The sequence below is a fragment of the Fistularia commersonii genome, chromosome 2 (assembly GCF_037954325.1).
Source record: "Fistularia commersonii isolate RoL2024-O1a breed Wild chromosome 2, RoL_Fcom_v1.0, whole genome shotgun sequence".
Taxonomy (NCBI): domain Eukaryota; kingdom Metazoa; phylum Chordata; class Actinopteri; order Syngnathiformes; family Fistulariidae; genus Fistularia; species Fistularia commersonii.
In genome coordinates this window covers 26487595-26503313 of record NC_141285.1, presented here as the reverse complement: position 1 = coordinate 26503313, position 15719 = coordinate 26487595, and the positions used below count along the sequence as shown (strand labels likewise).

General features: G+C 42.7%; 1 protein-coding gene across 1 annotated transcript in view; it reads left to right on the top strand.

Moving 5' to 3' along the window:
• The window catches only part of LOC147236877 (protein kinase C epsilon type-like), a 73012-nt gene that overhangs the window by 20477 nt on the left and 36816 nt on the right, over positions 1–15719 (top strand). Inside the window, exons 3-10 of the mRNA XM_086175200.1 lie at positions 2165–2333; positions 5628–5662; positions 5752–5840; positions 6682–6814; positions 7812–7954; positions 8960–9056; positions 9131–9390; positions 9477–9650. Coding sequence (XP_086031326.1) covers positions 2165–2333; positions 5628–5662; positions 5752–5840; positions 6682–6814; positions 7812–7954; positions 8960–9056; positions 9131–9390; positions 9477–9650 — 1100 coding nt within the window. The remainder of the gene's footprint in view (positions 1–2164; positions 2334–5627; positions 5663–5751; positions 5841–6681; positions 6815–7811; positions 7955–8959; positions 9057–9130; positions 9391–9476; positions 9651–15719) is intronic.

Genomic DNA, 15719 nt, shown 5'->3' with positions numbered 1-15719 from the left:
TGAGCGAACCGAGAGCTGCAATCAACCTATTAGCTCTCACACACACACACACACACACACACACACATCACCTGCTTTTAGCAACTGAGGGGGCCTTATCGCTGTGTGTGTGTTTGTGTGTGTGTTTGTGTGTTTTATCAGCTGCAAGGAAATCATTCCCTAAAAAGCTTCAATCATAAAAAATAAAGGAATTAAAAAACAGCCCTCTGTGTACGCAGCAGGTCTAATTCTTTGTCCAGCTAAAGTTACAAGACTAAAAAATGCATACACACACACACACACACACACACACACACCCATGAACATGCACATAAAAACACACACACCCGCACGCACACAGCCAGTAGACAGAGTGTCCTGCCAGCAGAGAAGTGGACGTCCTGACGAAGATGAAATGTGCAGAAACAAGTGGTGTGGAGTCACACACACACACACAAACACACACACACACACACACACACACACACACACACACACTAAACTTTCCTTGGGTCTGAGAAAGTTATCTCGACTCTATTCGTGGCCTTTCTTTTCTCTGGAAATACAAATATAAAACCCCGACTTTCACAACATCACCACTTCTTCCTTATATCTACAAGAAATGGTTGTAAATTTGAAAACAAAACATTCCAGTTTGTTTTCTCATTCAAAAAAAAAAAAAAAAAAAAAATCATATGGAGTTGTGTGAGTTGCAGGAGGGCACGTTTTTCACCGGTTTCCGCCCCGAAACACCCGGTTTTACCCCAAAACGAGGTCCGCTCCCCTCCTCGGGTCGGCAACATGGTTGCCGGGCAGCCGGCGACGGTTGCTAGGCGACGGTCAAAAGGGACGGTGATGCCGCTTGAAGGAGTGAAGAAACGGAGGGGGTTGGGGAGCGGGAAGATCCTGAGACAATAGTCAAACACACAGGAATTTGGGTTAAAGTGTGTGTGTGTGTGTTGTTTGCGTTCAAATTATATTGCAAAGCAATTGGACCGTGTGTCACTTTGAAGTGCAAATCAATAAATTAGCTGCAGATGGAGATGACATTGCATTTTTCTGCTTACTGTTAAAATATTCGGTTATTTAAGACACATTATTTCAATAATAGTTGTAAGTTTGATCACATGTTTTTTTTTTTCTTTTTTGCAAATTCATTGAGAAACTGGTCAATATGAGTGAAGAAACACTGCAAAATTTGAAACACAAACCCCAAAATGCAGCAATAAAGTCAAACCTGAAATCAAAAAAGGTAAGAACTCAGTTGACAACAAAATGAAATTAATGGACATTTAAAAAAAAAAAAAAAATAGAAATTATCCTGGAAATACAGAAAGGGCAACTTTCCTGATTGTTGAAACATGCTTGATCTCATATTATAATAATTATTGTTATTTCTATTATTTATATAATGTTATTACATTTTATGATTCATTTCTTTCTGGATCCCCCAAAAAGTATATTTGAATATAAATAGCATTTTTAAGTGTATATGTACCAGTTCCAAACATTTATCTGCTAACTGTTGAGACACAACCTCTCTCTGGTGTGCGCGCGCGCACACACACACACACACACACACACACACACACACACACACACACACACACACACACACACACACACACACACACACACACCGATGTGTCTAATTACTTTGGGTTTTGACAGTAATTAAAACCTTCTGCTGTGAGGAGGAGAAACTGCCCAGCAACAGAGCTCTAGCGCCATCTAGTGGCCACATGGTGTAACTGCATGCTGGTTTGTCACTATACCAAATGAAAATAAGATATATTATTTTATTGAACCCCCTAGGGTTATTTTGTCACACCAGTGCAACAATGACAGTATTAATGATCATGAGTATAAATATGAATAAGAGAGGCAATTAAAAGATAACAAAAGACATCCAAAAATAAATTCGGCCAACAAGGATAAAAATATATTGCATATATATATATACTTTTTTATATCCACCTTTTTACAGTAAAAAAGTGTTTGTGTTAAACTTTATTTTGCATACAACACTACACCCTTCAAGCAATTCACAGGTTCATATATTCATGCCTTTTATACTAATTGTATGATGGTAGCTTCCTGTTGCTAGAACATGTTAGAATAATGTTAATATATATTCAAAATTGCATTTAAAATTGTGTGTGTGTGTGTGTGTGTGTGTGTGTAGTCGCACCTGTCTCCAGCGAGAATGAGGAGCGTGTGTTTCGACAGCGGATGCGTCCGAGGAAAAGGCAGGGCGCCGTCCGGCGGCGAGTCCACCAAGTCAACGGACACAAGTTCATGGCCACATACCTGCGGCAGCCCACCTACTGCTCGCACTGCAGAGACTTCATATGGTGATGAAACACACACACACACACACACACACACAATTAGAGTTGACATTACAAGTGACACACAGTGACACAACTGTCATCCTAGCTTTCAGAGTGCAGGCCTGATACGGTTTCAATTTATTTATTTCCAGTAATTCTCGTCATATCCTGATACTTGTTATGTGATAATTCATATTTCTTGTGCTATTAAAAAAAGAGCAGTGGAATTTTATGGAAGACACATGAAGTACGCTTTAATATTGGAAATAATATTTGTACATTTTGTGAAGAGAATATTGAAAACACAGACCATATTTTTTTTTCGTACGAAAAAGCAAAACTCAAAAATGGATGAAAGACAAATTTCCATCATCACCAATTTCTTTCTCAAGAGATGATATAGTATTTGGTTTACTTTTAGGCAATAAAAGAGATGAACTCTATGTCAATGTTATTTTAGGTCTGGCCAAGTTCTTCATACACAAAAACAGAATTCAAAAATGTTCCCCCAATGTTAACGTCTTTATAAACTATTTTGAATGACATAAAAAAATCCTTAAAACTTATGGAAAAACCCAAAAATCCTAAAATATACAGTTTTATGACTGATATTCCTTTAGATCCACTGAGTTAAATACATATTGTATTCCCCTTGCCATTTTTTCATTCATTTTTTTTTTATTTCTTAATGTGCTATTATTAATTTTATTATATTAATTTATCATTTTTCCCCTTATTTCTAGAATTAAACATTTCTCATAGGCCTTTACACTTGTTTACTCTTACAGTTAATTGACTGCATTCAAAATTATTGTCCTTATGTCTCCCCATGCCGTTAATAACATTGACATTGAATTCTACGATTTTATTCAGCCATGTTTGTTTATTCATGTGTTTTTTCTGTTTATACTCTATATGTTCAATAAACATTGGAAAGTAAACAAGCGAAGCACTTAGCAAGGCTACATGCAAAGCACTTAGCAAGGCTACATGCAAAGCACTTAGCAAGGCTAGAAGCGCAGCATTTAGCAGGGCTACAAGCGAAGCACTTAGCAGGGCTACAAGCAAAGCAATTAGCAAGGCTACAAGCAAAGCAAATAGCAAGGCTACTAGCACAGGCGAGGCTACTAGCGAAGCTACAAGCAAGGCTGCTAGCGAAGCGATTAGCGAAGCTATTCGCGACGCTATAACCGAGTCCACTAGTGAAGCTGCTAGCGAAGTTATTAGCGAAGCTTCGCTAACCGCGCTACATTGCCCGTCGATGGCATCGGCTATAAAATGGCTTATGTCCGACAAATGTCAGATGTCGCGGTGCGCTTTTTCGTACCGCCATGAATTCAAAAAAGAGCCGGGTATTGTGACGTACTTATCCCGGAAGCTGCACTCCTGCATCCAAGACCTCCGTCTGACAGATGCCCTCCCTGTCTCTACTAACACGGATATAGCAAGCCAAGCTAGCCGGGATACTCACATCTCCGCTCGCCGATAAACATGAGCTGCTCCTCGGCTTGCGCCCATAAACGAAACCCAGACGTCGAGAATTGTTGTTTTAACGCCAGAAAATACAATTTACATACATTTTTGAATTTCCGGGAACTGCGTATAACTAAGAAGCTCTCCTGCTCTCGAGGTCCGCCTCCGACAGGTTCCCCGTCTCTGTATCCGGTTGCTAAGCTAACAATCCTACACATCCAGGTGGCTGCCATGTTGTTTTCCTTTCCCTGGAAAAAAATATTTTAAATAACTTTTTTTTTTTAATTTTAAACTACACTGAGACAATTCTGGCAGCTTTAATACTAAAAAAAATTTGGTGTCAACAGTGAGGAAAAACTGCCAAATATAAAACCACTTCTGTCAGGCTTTAAATTAGTATTCAGGTCTCTTAAGGCTATTAGACTCTTACACTAATTGATATAAATAGTACTTCCAGTGTTTTATACTAATTGTATAATGGCAGTGAGTGTAGAGTAAGTCTCTGCTACAATTCAGAAAACCTTGTTTTCCACAGATTTAAACAGAAATGTGTCTTAATTTCCTGGCTGACTTCTCCCACCAACCAACCCTAGTGTTTACGTGTAAACACAGTGTGACGGCTAATAAACAAAGCCAGCTGTTTTCACTTCCACCGTTACATTCACTGGCACGGAAAATTCAGCCACCTGTTATTTTGTGATTTGTTTTTCCCGATCTGTAGATCAGAATTGGTGAGGTGCAAGGTTTTTTTTTTTGTATAGCAGCTTCGGCAGAAGGCGTCGCAACTCGAGTTTCGTGTTTATTTTCAGTCTGTACATTAGGATGTGCGCGGCAAATCGAGAGCTTAGAAGGTCGATTTTCGGCCTCCGAACGGGCAAATAATTCGTTTTTCAAACAGCGCGACCTTATCGCTTAACAACGCCGCGTTCAGAAACCTCTCCTAAGTCCTTTTAAACACAAGAAATGTGACACAGCGCCGCTAATTCGATCTTGTATCATTCTTAATCATTAATCACTGGCTCTTAAAGAAACACATTGTTCCTGATGCTTTGGTATTTTATTTATTTTTAGCGAACGTCTAAAAAACATCCTCACGGCACTTTTCCGTCTTTAAGCGATCTTTATTGATAACGAAAATAAATCAGTTACAGATTTACTTTTCACCCTCTAGTCAGAGCAGACCCCTGGATGAAGTCGGGCCTTTAGGGGAATTTAGTCACGGTTAAATACAAATTCATTTATCGTCTCGTGAGAAGATGCAACGTTGAAAGCTCGTCACTAAATTTCCTCATATATCAAAGTTTTTCACCTTTAAGTTGTCTTGAATTTCTATTAATCCATTCCAGCCTTCTCTGTTTTGTGACGTGGTTTAAAATAAAAAATCCACTTTATAAATAAAACTTAATGGACATTATAAAGGAGTATTTATCTTGAAGATCGGACAAAGATGCAGGCGAATTTTTCATTTATTGCTCTATTGCTTATGGCTACACACTTAATGCTACAATGTGTTGCTAATGTAACTTTATTTATGGACGAAGTGAAGCTACTCCTCTTTTTAAAACCATCAAACCGCCCAGATCGGCTTTGAACGACTCTTCCGACACTTCGTCCGTTGACCTTCCCGCCAAATCCCCGTAAATCTACCGTCTCATACCGGCAATAACTTCTCCTTCAAGGACAATTCAACACCACACACACACCTTGCTAATGTTTTTACATTAAATCCTCCGGGCTACCTAGCGACAGGCGATGCGTCCGATTGTTTTTAAACGCCACTTTACATTTGTGTAAAACACACATCCTTGCATCTGTGGTGTTTGACTAATGTTTGTCTTGCAGGGGCGTCTTGGGGAAGCAGGGCTACCAGTGTCAAGGTGAGACGATGCTTTTTCAGAGCCGGACCTTTCGCTTTTCTATTTTCTATTCAACCCCTCTCCATGTTAAAGTGATTTCCTTGTCTCAGTGTGCACGTGTGTGGTCCACAAGCGCTGCCACGAGCTGATCATCACCAAGTGCGCGGGGATGAAGAAGCAGGACGACACGGTCGGGGAGGTACATTTCCTTAATAGCTGGCCGTGGATTTCATTTGAGTTTAATGCGACTTCAACACACTGTTTGCCCCAATCGGAACAGGATTAGCACATTATTTTGGTAAATATGTTTTTTCCTGCGCAAGCTGATGAGGACAGTGTTTATAAAAGTGCTTGGAAGAGTGCACTTTATTTGATTTTTCTGGTTGTTCCGGGAGATTATTGACAGTATCTTCGTTTTAACAAAATAGCAGTTAGAATATTAAAGCAGATTTTGTTTGTATGCTAACATGTTTTGTTTGATTATTCAGTAAAAAAAAAAAAGATTAGCTCAAATAAGCTAGCTGGCAGGGTTAAAAAAACAGAAAAAGAACAAGATTAGCTCGAGTTAGATTCCTGGACGGGGGGGAAAAAAGAAATGCTCACGTTAGCTTGCTGGCTGGGTTCAAAAGATTAGCTGAAGTTAGCCAGCTGGCCAGAAAAAGATTAGCCAGTTAGATTGCTAGACAGGCACAAAAAAGATTAGCTCAAATAAGCTAGCTGGCAGGGTTAAAGAACAGAAAAAGAAAAAGATTAGCCCGCGTTAGATTGGTAGACAAGACAAAAAAAAGAATTAGCTCTAGTTAACTATCTGGCTGGGTCCAGAAGATTATTTGAAATTAGCTAGCTTGCCAGGCAAAAAAAAAAACATTAACTTAAGTTGGCTAGCAAAAATCATTTACTAAAAGATTTATATTTGGGTTAGCAAAGAAAATTAGCTAATACTAGACAATGAAGAGCTGTTCCTCCTTTTTCACCGTTTCTCACTCGGTTAGGAACCGTTAGCATGTCTGAACTGTGTTTTCATCTTTTCCTCTTCACAGCCCGTCGGGTCGCAGAGGTTCAGCGTCAACGTGCCGCACAAGTTCAGCATCCACAACTTCAAGGTCCTGACCTTCTGCGACCACTGCGGCTCGCTGCTCTGGGGTCTGCTCAGACAAGGCCTGCAGTGCAAAGGTACAAACATTACTCATTTAAATATCGTGTTATAGCGAGTGATCCCTCGCTATAACGCGGTTTACTTTTCACGGTTTCGCTACTTCCTGGATTTGCATCATGCATTGTGTTCTGCATTCTGATTGGCTAAAAAGTCACTCCGCTTCTTCTCTACCTGTGCGTCAATAACGTTGCAGTTTAATATGTACGCGTACGTAAAACAGTTTGCCAAATTTACATGACGTACATGCAAATTCTTTTGCAATTTTGAGTTTCTCTAAAACCCATCATGTTGACAAAACGCTCTGGAGCGACAAAAGGCAGCGGAAGATGCTATCTATCGCAGATAAAGTTAAACTTCTGGACATGCTAAGGGACGCTAAAAGCTATGCAGCTGTAGGTCGGCATTACGGAATGAATGAATCTTCCGTTGGTTCCGTAAAAAAGGAAGAAAAAAACATAAGGACGACAGCAGGGATGTATAATAGAGTATTTAACTGCATAATAATTGTAAAAAAAATAAAGGTTTCTACTTCACAGATTTTGCCTATCACGGGTTCTTTTTGGAACGTAACCCCCGCCAAAAACAAGGGTACACTGTACTCTAATACTAATTAATAAATACAAAATAAAAAAGGTAGCTTACTTTGTGTTGCATAAAATTTAACTGGTCTATCGGTGTCACCTGACCAGAAGTGCAGCCAGTAGCATTGCTAACAACGACTAGCTGTCATATATTCGTCAACTGTGTTTATTTTAAAAATCCAAGTTGTTAAACGGACACTATTTATCATGTGACTTTTCTTTAGCGATAATATTTTGACTTGGAAAAAAAAAAAAAAAAAATCGATTAATCAATTAATTATGCCAAACAAATCATAGATATCGAATCATAAGGGCGGTATCATCCATCCCTGCTCACGTCCACTTTGCGTCACACACCTTGTGAGAAGTGTTGTTTGCAAATAGTGCATAAATGTTCTGTGTGTGTGTGTGTGTGTGTGTGTGTGTGTTTCAGTGTGCAAAGTGAATGTTCACCGGCGCTGCGAGAGCAACGTGGCCCCGAACTGCGGCGTGGACGCCAGGGGGATCGCCAAGGTCCTGTCTGACCTCGGCGTCACGCCGGACAAGATCTCCAACAGCGCCCAGAGACGGAAAAAGGTGGGATTTTACGAAAAACAATTTTTTTTTTCTCGGTTAAATCGATAAGATGCCGCGTTAAACAAGTCATTGTGTGATTCGCTTGGAAACAGGAAGTGACATAGTGGTAATAACCAATCATGGCGTCCCCTGGGTTCCCACCTTTCTAACACCTGCGCCAATTTTCTCGTTGTTTCCAATTAACCTGCTGTATGTTTTGCAAAAAAAACGCACAAAAAGGTCGAAGCGAGAACCTGCTTATTTTTCTTTCTTTTTGTCATCGCTATTGTCATTCTGTTCATGATCCTTGTTGTTGTAATTTTGGTTGTCTATTTTCACCCTTGCTGTTTTATTTCCCCATTGTGTTGTCATCCTTTATGTTGTTGTTGTTGTTGTTCTCTCTGCTGTCTGTTTATTTGTGGATGTGTTTTGCTATCTTCTAATTGTCTATTTATATTTATATCCATATTTATTGATACTAAAACTGTTACGCTGCTGTGCCGCATGGAGATCAATAAAGCTTATCTTATCTTATCTTATCTTATCTTATCTTATCAAACCACTGTGCCACCGTGCCGCCCTATGTATCATCATTTTTTTAATTAAAAAAATGACTTTATGAATAACAAAAAAATATAATTAAAAAAACTGTATTTTCATTTTTTTATATATTTTTTTTGTTATTCAAAAAGTCTTTTTTTTTTCTTATTTAAAATGTAAACATAACAAAACCACGAGGGCTGGAAGTGGATTACTGTTTCTTTCATTTATCTACGGATAAGATGAACTTATTAGATAAACAGTTACATTATCAATAACTATGAATATAAATATAAACAGAGAGACAATCAGAAGATATCAAAAGACAATAAATAAACAGCAGAGTGAACAGCAAAAATAAAGCGGAAAATTTAATTGGACATACGAGCAAATTGAGTTATAAGCTCGGTCACGGGACGAATAAATCTCCTACGTCAAGCTTCCACTGAACGTAAGGATAATTTCGATGGCGTCGTCCTCCATCAGCTCTCCCAGGTTCAGGACCCCCAGCAGTCGCTGTCCGGGGCGCCTCAGTCGGACGAGGACCGCTCCAAGTCGGCGCCGACCTCCCCGTGCGATCAAGGTGGGTCCTAACATCGCTTGTAGAACACGCCGAACACGTAGATCCGATAAAAACACGGCTTTTTCACCATCCAGACGCCAAGGAGCTGGAGAACATCCGGAAGGCTCTGTCCTTCGACCACCGAGCGGAGGAGCTCGAGACGCGCCCGCTCGCCTCCCCGTCTTCGGTCGCCGCGGCGACGGCAGACGGCCCGGAGGATGGCGGCGTGGGGGCGGAGGTCAAAGAAAAGCAGGAGAACGGCGAGGTCAAAGGTCACCGCGCCGAAGCGTCGAAGAGGATGACCCTGCAGGACTTCGTCTTCATTAAGGTTCTGGGGAAAGGAAGCTTCGGAAAGGTGAGCGTCTGACCTTTTGACATTTCCTCGAGAGCGAGCACGGAAAAAAAAAAAACAAACGACCTCTCCGTCCGGACGGCGTGAAGGTGATGCTGGCGGAGCTGAAGGGCAGCGACGAGGTCTTCGCCGTCAAGGTGCTCAAGAAGGACGTGATCCTGCAGGACGACGACGTGGACTGCACCCTCACAGAGAAGAGAATCCTGGCCCTGGCCAGAAGACACCCGTACCTGACCCAGCTCTTCTGCTGCTTCCAGACCAAGGTAAGGAACACACACACACACACACACACACACACACAGGTGCAGGCAGTTTTTTTGTCCTCCGGGGGGCGCCACAAACCCACGATTCAGCGCGTTAGCGCCGCTAAAGGGTCCGTTTTTTGGAGAAACGGCAGGAAAGCGATGTTTACAGATGTTTTCGATGAAAATCCTGCAAAACTCATCTTTTATTTTATGTAAACAAGTACAGTCGTGGTTTGAAATCAGTGTTAGAAGCAGCTGAGACGGAAAAATGCAAGCGGGAGATGTCAAGTATGCACTTCAAGGTGTTAAATTAGAGAACTTTATTCAAAACTTTATTTTAAAGAGAAACATCTGCCATCGGCTGGAAAGGAAAAGCTCCATTTCCCCTTCGCTTTCATCTCCCAGGCTTCTGTTTAGGGCCCCGCCGGCCCCCTGACGTCGCCGCTAATTTGTACTTCCATACAGCAAGCAGACGATGACAGACACACACACACACACACACACACACACACGGCGTTGGGTGTGACGCGGCTCCTCCCGGCTGATGTATGTTTTGTCTAACATATGTTACATAAGTGTTCCTGTCTGGAAACGTAAAGAGCTTCTGTACATGCAACACACTTGTCCTTGTGTGTGTGTGTGTGTGTGTGTGTGTGTGTGTGTGTGTGTGTGCAGTTCCTAGGTGTGTACTTTCACCTGTCAGATGACTTGCTGAAAGAAAAAAGGTCACATGGCGGGCGTCTTTTTAGCTGCAGCCGCGGCGCAGGTGCTAGCTTTCCAGCCGCGACCTTTGACCTACTCACTTTCAGTCCTTTCGTCACTTCCTGCTTTGTTTATAAAGAATAATAAAGAACAACATCTAGCTAGCTATCAAGCTATTTAGCTATCTAGCCATCTATCTATGTATCTTGCTAGCTTTCTGTCTCGCTAGTTAGCTTGCTATCTAGCCGGCTATCTTTTTGGAAGTAAAGTTATATTTACTGGTAAAAATTAGACGACAGCGGTGGCAATAAGAGTGTTTTCTTGCCGGGGCAGCAGGCATCCGAGGGGGCGGAGCTATCCAGAAGGGGCGGAGCCTTCTGTAGGACGCTGCCGTAGCCGCGTCTTTTGTTTATCTTCACGCAACGTTCTGGGAAAAGTCTTTAACGATGGCGTCTCCTGTTCAATTTATTTATTCCTGTTATTTTCCTCCCGACGCAAACAAACAGGCGGCGGAGAGACGGACACACACACACATACACAAACGCGCGCGCACACACACACACACACACATACACACAAATGTTATTCTCAGACTACTTGTGTGCTGCTTTTACTTTTAGCCACACATTACTTTTCACATCTTATTGATTTTTAATTTTTTTTTTCACCCCCCCGCACACACACACACACACACACACACACACTGACTGGCAGTCAGAGGTGATTGGGAGTGTGTTCTTGGCCAAAACAAAGGGATTGTGGTTCTTGTATAACTGCTTTGATCCTTATCAGGGACATAATGTGTATTCCATATGCTGCAAGATCCCGCCCTCACCATCCTCCTGCACTCCCTACACACACACACACACACACACACACACACACACACCATCCTCCAGCTTCCCCCTCAACTCCCCCTTGGCCTCCCTGGCTTCTTAGAAAAAAAAAAAGAAACCGCACACACAACCATGCTTAAATTCAATGTGATTACATGAAACAAGCCCTCATACACAAGCTGCACACACACACACACACACACACACAGATACACACACACAGACACGTATACAGTGTTTATTCACATGCACACACACTGTATACAGTATGTATTCACACACACAGGCTGGATGCTCGGCCCGTTTTGTAACCTTGGCTCCACTGGGCCCATCGCCAGGCTAATCCACGCCGACTTAGCGAGCTAATGAGTTAGCTCGTTTGACCATGACGGGACTGAGTCAACAGCAGCGGCGGCTTCCCTCCGGGGGCCACCGGGCCACGAGTTAAAGGAGCCGCCGGCGGCGAGGTGTTCTCGCTCTGAACCTGCTGGTCCAAACCCCCTGCAGATCCAGAAGTCTGGAGCTGGTGTTTATTTTTTTGTTTAGAAGTTTATTAGGACTGTGTACAAATACATTAAGCACAGAGGCAGAGATGTTTGTACCAGATTGTAGCTCATAGCTAATTTCCATCTGTAGTCTTGGACAATACAAATATCTTCTTCTTCTTTCGGCTTTTCCCGTCACAGCGGGTCAACTTTCTCCATCTAACCCTATTCTCCGTATCCTCCTCTCTCACACCAACTACCTTCATATCTTCTCTCACTACATCCACAAATCTTCTCTTTGGTCTTCCTCTGGATCTCCTGCCTGGCAACCTTCAGCAACTTTCTACCTTTAGAGATGAACAGAGGAGTGTTCGTGTCCAAACCCTCTCAGTCATCACTTTGCCTCGGTCATACATGTCCTGCACCTCTGTGCTAAATTCTTCTTTTCCTTTGGGCTTTTCCCGTCAGGGGTCTCCACAGCGAGTCAACTTTCTCCATCTAACCCTATTCTCTGTATCCTCCTCTCTCACACCAACTACCTTCATATCTTCTCTCACTACGTCCATAAATCTTCTCTTTGGTCTTCCTCCAGACCTCCTGCCTGGCAGCTCCAATCCCAGCATCCGTCTACCAATATATTCTCTATCCCTCCTCTGTCCATGACCCAACCATCTCAGTCTGGCTTCTCTGACCTTCTCTCCAAAACCTCTAACACGTGCTGTTCCTCTGATAGACTCATTCCTGATCCTCTCCATCCTGGTCACTCCCAAAGAGAACCTCAACATCTTCATCTCTGCAACCTCTAGTTCTGCCTGCTGTCTTTTGGTCATTGGAACAGTTTCTAGTCCGAACATCATCGCTGGTCTCACCACTGTCTTGTACACCTTTCCTTTTATTCTGGCTGATGTTCTTCTATCTCTTCGTACCCCTGACACTTTTCTCCACCCATTCCAACCTGCTTGGACCGTCTCTTCACCTCTTTTGCGCACTCTCTGTTGCTCTGGACTGTTGACCCCAAGTACCTGAAATCCTCCAGCTTCTTGATCTCCACTCCCTGTAGCCTCACCGTTCCACCCGAGTTCCTCTCATTCACACACATATATTCTGTCTTGCTGCGACTAACTTTCATTCCTCTCCTTTCCAGAGCATACCTCCACCTCTCTAGATTTTCCCCTACCTGTTGTCTGCTCTCACTACAGATCACAATGTCACTCAGAGCTGATCCCTGATGGAGTCCCACCTCCACCTTGAACTTCTCTGTTACCCCTACAGCACACCGTACCAGTGTCTCACAGCGAGCATACATGTCCTGCACCAGTTTAACATACTTCTCTGCCACTCCAGATTTCCTCAGACAATACCAGAGCTCCTCTCTTGGCACCCTGTCATGTGCCTTTTCTAGGTCTACAAAAACACAATGCAGCTCCCTCTAGACAATACAAATATATAAAATTGTATAAAATAGACAATATATATAAGATATACAGATAGGCAATAAAATAACTTTACAATATATAAACAGGCAATAAAATATGTCTTTTGCAAGTTGAAAGTGCTATTGTTGTGATATTTTTGTGATATTGTCACTTTGGTCAAAATTCTCGTCTGGCATTGTTAGCGTTAGCATGTTTGGTGCTCCAGAATCCAATTTTTAGCGGCCCATGTAAAGATTTGAAAATCAGTCGTGTTCTTAAGATTGTCTGGAAGCTCATTCCATTCTGGTGGAGCTGGTGGAGAAGCCAGTCCACATGCTCTTAGCTTAATCTTGTGTCTACTTTTTATTTTAATTGAATATTTTATTTTATATGTTTCTCTCTCTCTCGATATAGATATGATATTTGTTTTTGTTCTATTAGCTGTTTTTTTTTTTTAAAAGGTGAATTGTATTATTATGTTTTTTTATTCATTTGTTACAAACATTCTCTTACGGATAAAACTTTTATTTTTACTTGTTAGAATTTGAATAATTTGGGGAAAAAAAATACTATATTAAATATTTAAGTTTTTTTTTTTTTTTTTTTTTTTTAATTTTTCCTTTAATTTTTTTGCCTCCTGAAGGGGGTCCATGGGTTCATTGTGAGGTCACCATACCTCCCAAAAAGCATTTGTACCGTACGTGACCTATGTCCTACCTACAACTCCTTCCCTCGTCGCACCTCCTCCACCCCGGCCCTTCCCTCCTCCCCGTGTTCTTCCTAATCGACTCTAGGATCGCAGACGTTCCCCTATCGGCCTAATTACAGCTGAGAAATGTAAATAACATTATACAACAGTAGCGCCGGGCTGCGTTCTGCTCATGGAGGTCGAGCCGGGATGAAGTGAATGGGTAAAAAAAAGGAGGAAGTCGGGAAGGGGGGCGGCGAGTTTTGGGGGGGAAGGAGACAGCGGGGATGAAAGAAGAAGGCAGATGGCGGGTGTTTTTTTAACGAACTGTAATTGGTAAACATCAGAGAAGGGAACAGAGGCCGCCGGACAGCACAGGTACATTAAGAAAGCTCTGTTCTCTTGTCGTGGGCGGAGGTGGTAGATGATGCAATGACCAAGAGTCCCTCTTTTTCAGTGGCGTTCGAAGGCGCGTTGAGATGGAAGGGGTACGAGATTTGGCTGTTGATTGGCGGGTATGAGTCCGGTGAGCTGCCCCTTCCCCCTTGGTCTGATCACATTAGGTGTAAAAAACTGGACCAGGAGTTTCTGGTGGCCCAGAAAATACATGGTACTGTTCCAGTACGGCAGGGTACTTCTTGGGCGTCCAGTAAGGACAGTATCCCTTCCCTCGTACCTTTTTAGTACCTGCTCTACAAGGTGACCCCTGGTTGTCCACCGGCCTGAAAATGTCACAGAGTGCATCTCAAACGCAAATCGATCTGACCCTTTGTTTAAATTACATCAAAGAGTGCTACATGTTAGCATAGCTAATGCTGTCCATGTGTGTGACAAGAGGTCATGTCACAATTTGGCACCTCCCAGTATGACTCTGTACTTTGAATACCAGGTGTAGAATTTTTCACACCTGCCTTGTTCTGTCCAAATCAACAAGACTCTTCCTTCTGGTGCGATAAACCGGCCGACGCAAAGCGTGTCTTCTTCCCATAACGGTTTGTTTTCCAGATGTTGCCTTGAAGCACATCCAACCACACTACCGCGCCTGGATATTCTGGCTTCATATTTGGCGGCGGTTACGAGGGGATGCCAGTCGGCCAGTCCACTTTGGATAGCGCTCGCTAAGTCCTTGAGGAAAAACAGCCTTCCTTCACCGCTCGCCAAAACCCACAGGGGTTTCTGACCAATGAACGGAGAGAGACCGCTCGCACGGAACTTCGGGAAACCGATCAAGGCGGAGAACACAGAGACTCATAAACTGATCTGAACCGGAGTGCCTTGCAGCAAGGAGGTCTCTGGTTGGAGTCCCCATGTTACTTCAGGTTCTCCAGGTTCCAAAAAAATAGTCCAAAAGCAAACAGGAGGTTCACCGGAGACCCCACAGTGTCCAAAAGTGTTTAATGAGAGTGAATAGTTGTATGCCTCTTTATGACACGTGAACTTTAGATGGATAATGAAGGTATCTAAAAAAAGGCAACCTGGAAAGTGCACAGAAAACACAAGTCTGATGGCACAAATGGCTTCTTTTGCATCAGGGATGTAGCCGGACATTGAATTGTGCTTTTTTTTCGGGGTGAATGGACCCCGATTGGACCCGATTGGTCGCCACAGACTTGAATCCGAGACACCGAATCCGAACGAAATCGCAAATCCGACAATCCGTCTCATGACGCTTATAGACCCCGAAAGACTCTCATGACATGATGAAGGAGGCGGCTTTAGAACTTTGGATGAATTTATGAGCTGTGAAAGTTTCCCAATATGGTCTGTTGAAGTCCTGAAGAGTGAAAAAATAAAAATAAAGTCATCGTTCCAGGAGTCCGCTGGAAAGAGCGGCGGCTCGCGCAATGCCAAGTACTGCGACTGGAAATTGTACGATTTTGGACCGACGGACACTTTCAGAGTTCTTTTGAAGCATTCAGGGGCAGCAGCTTCTCCCCTTTACGGAAAGAAGTCACACTGAA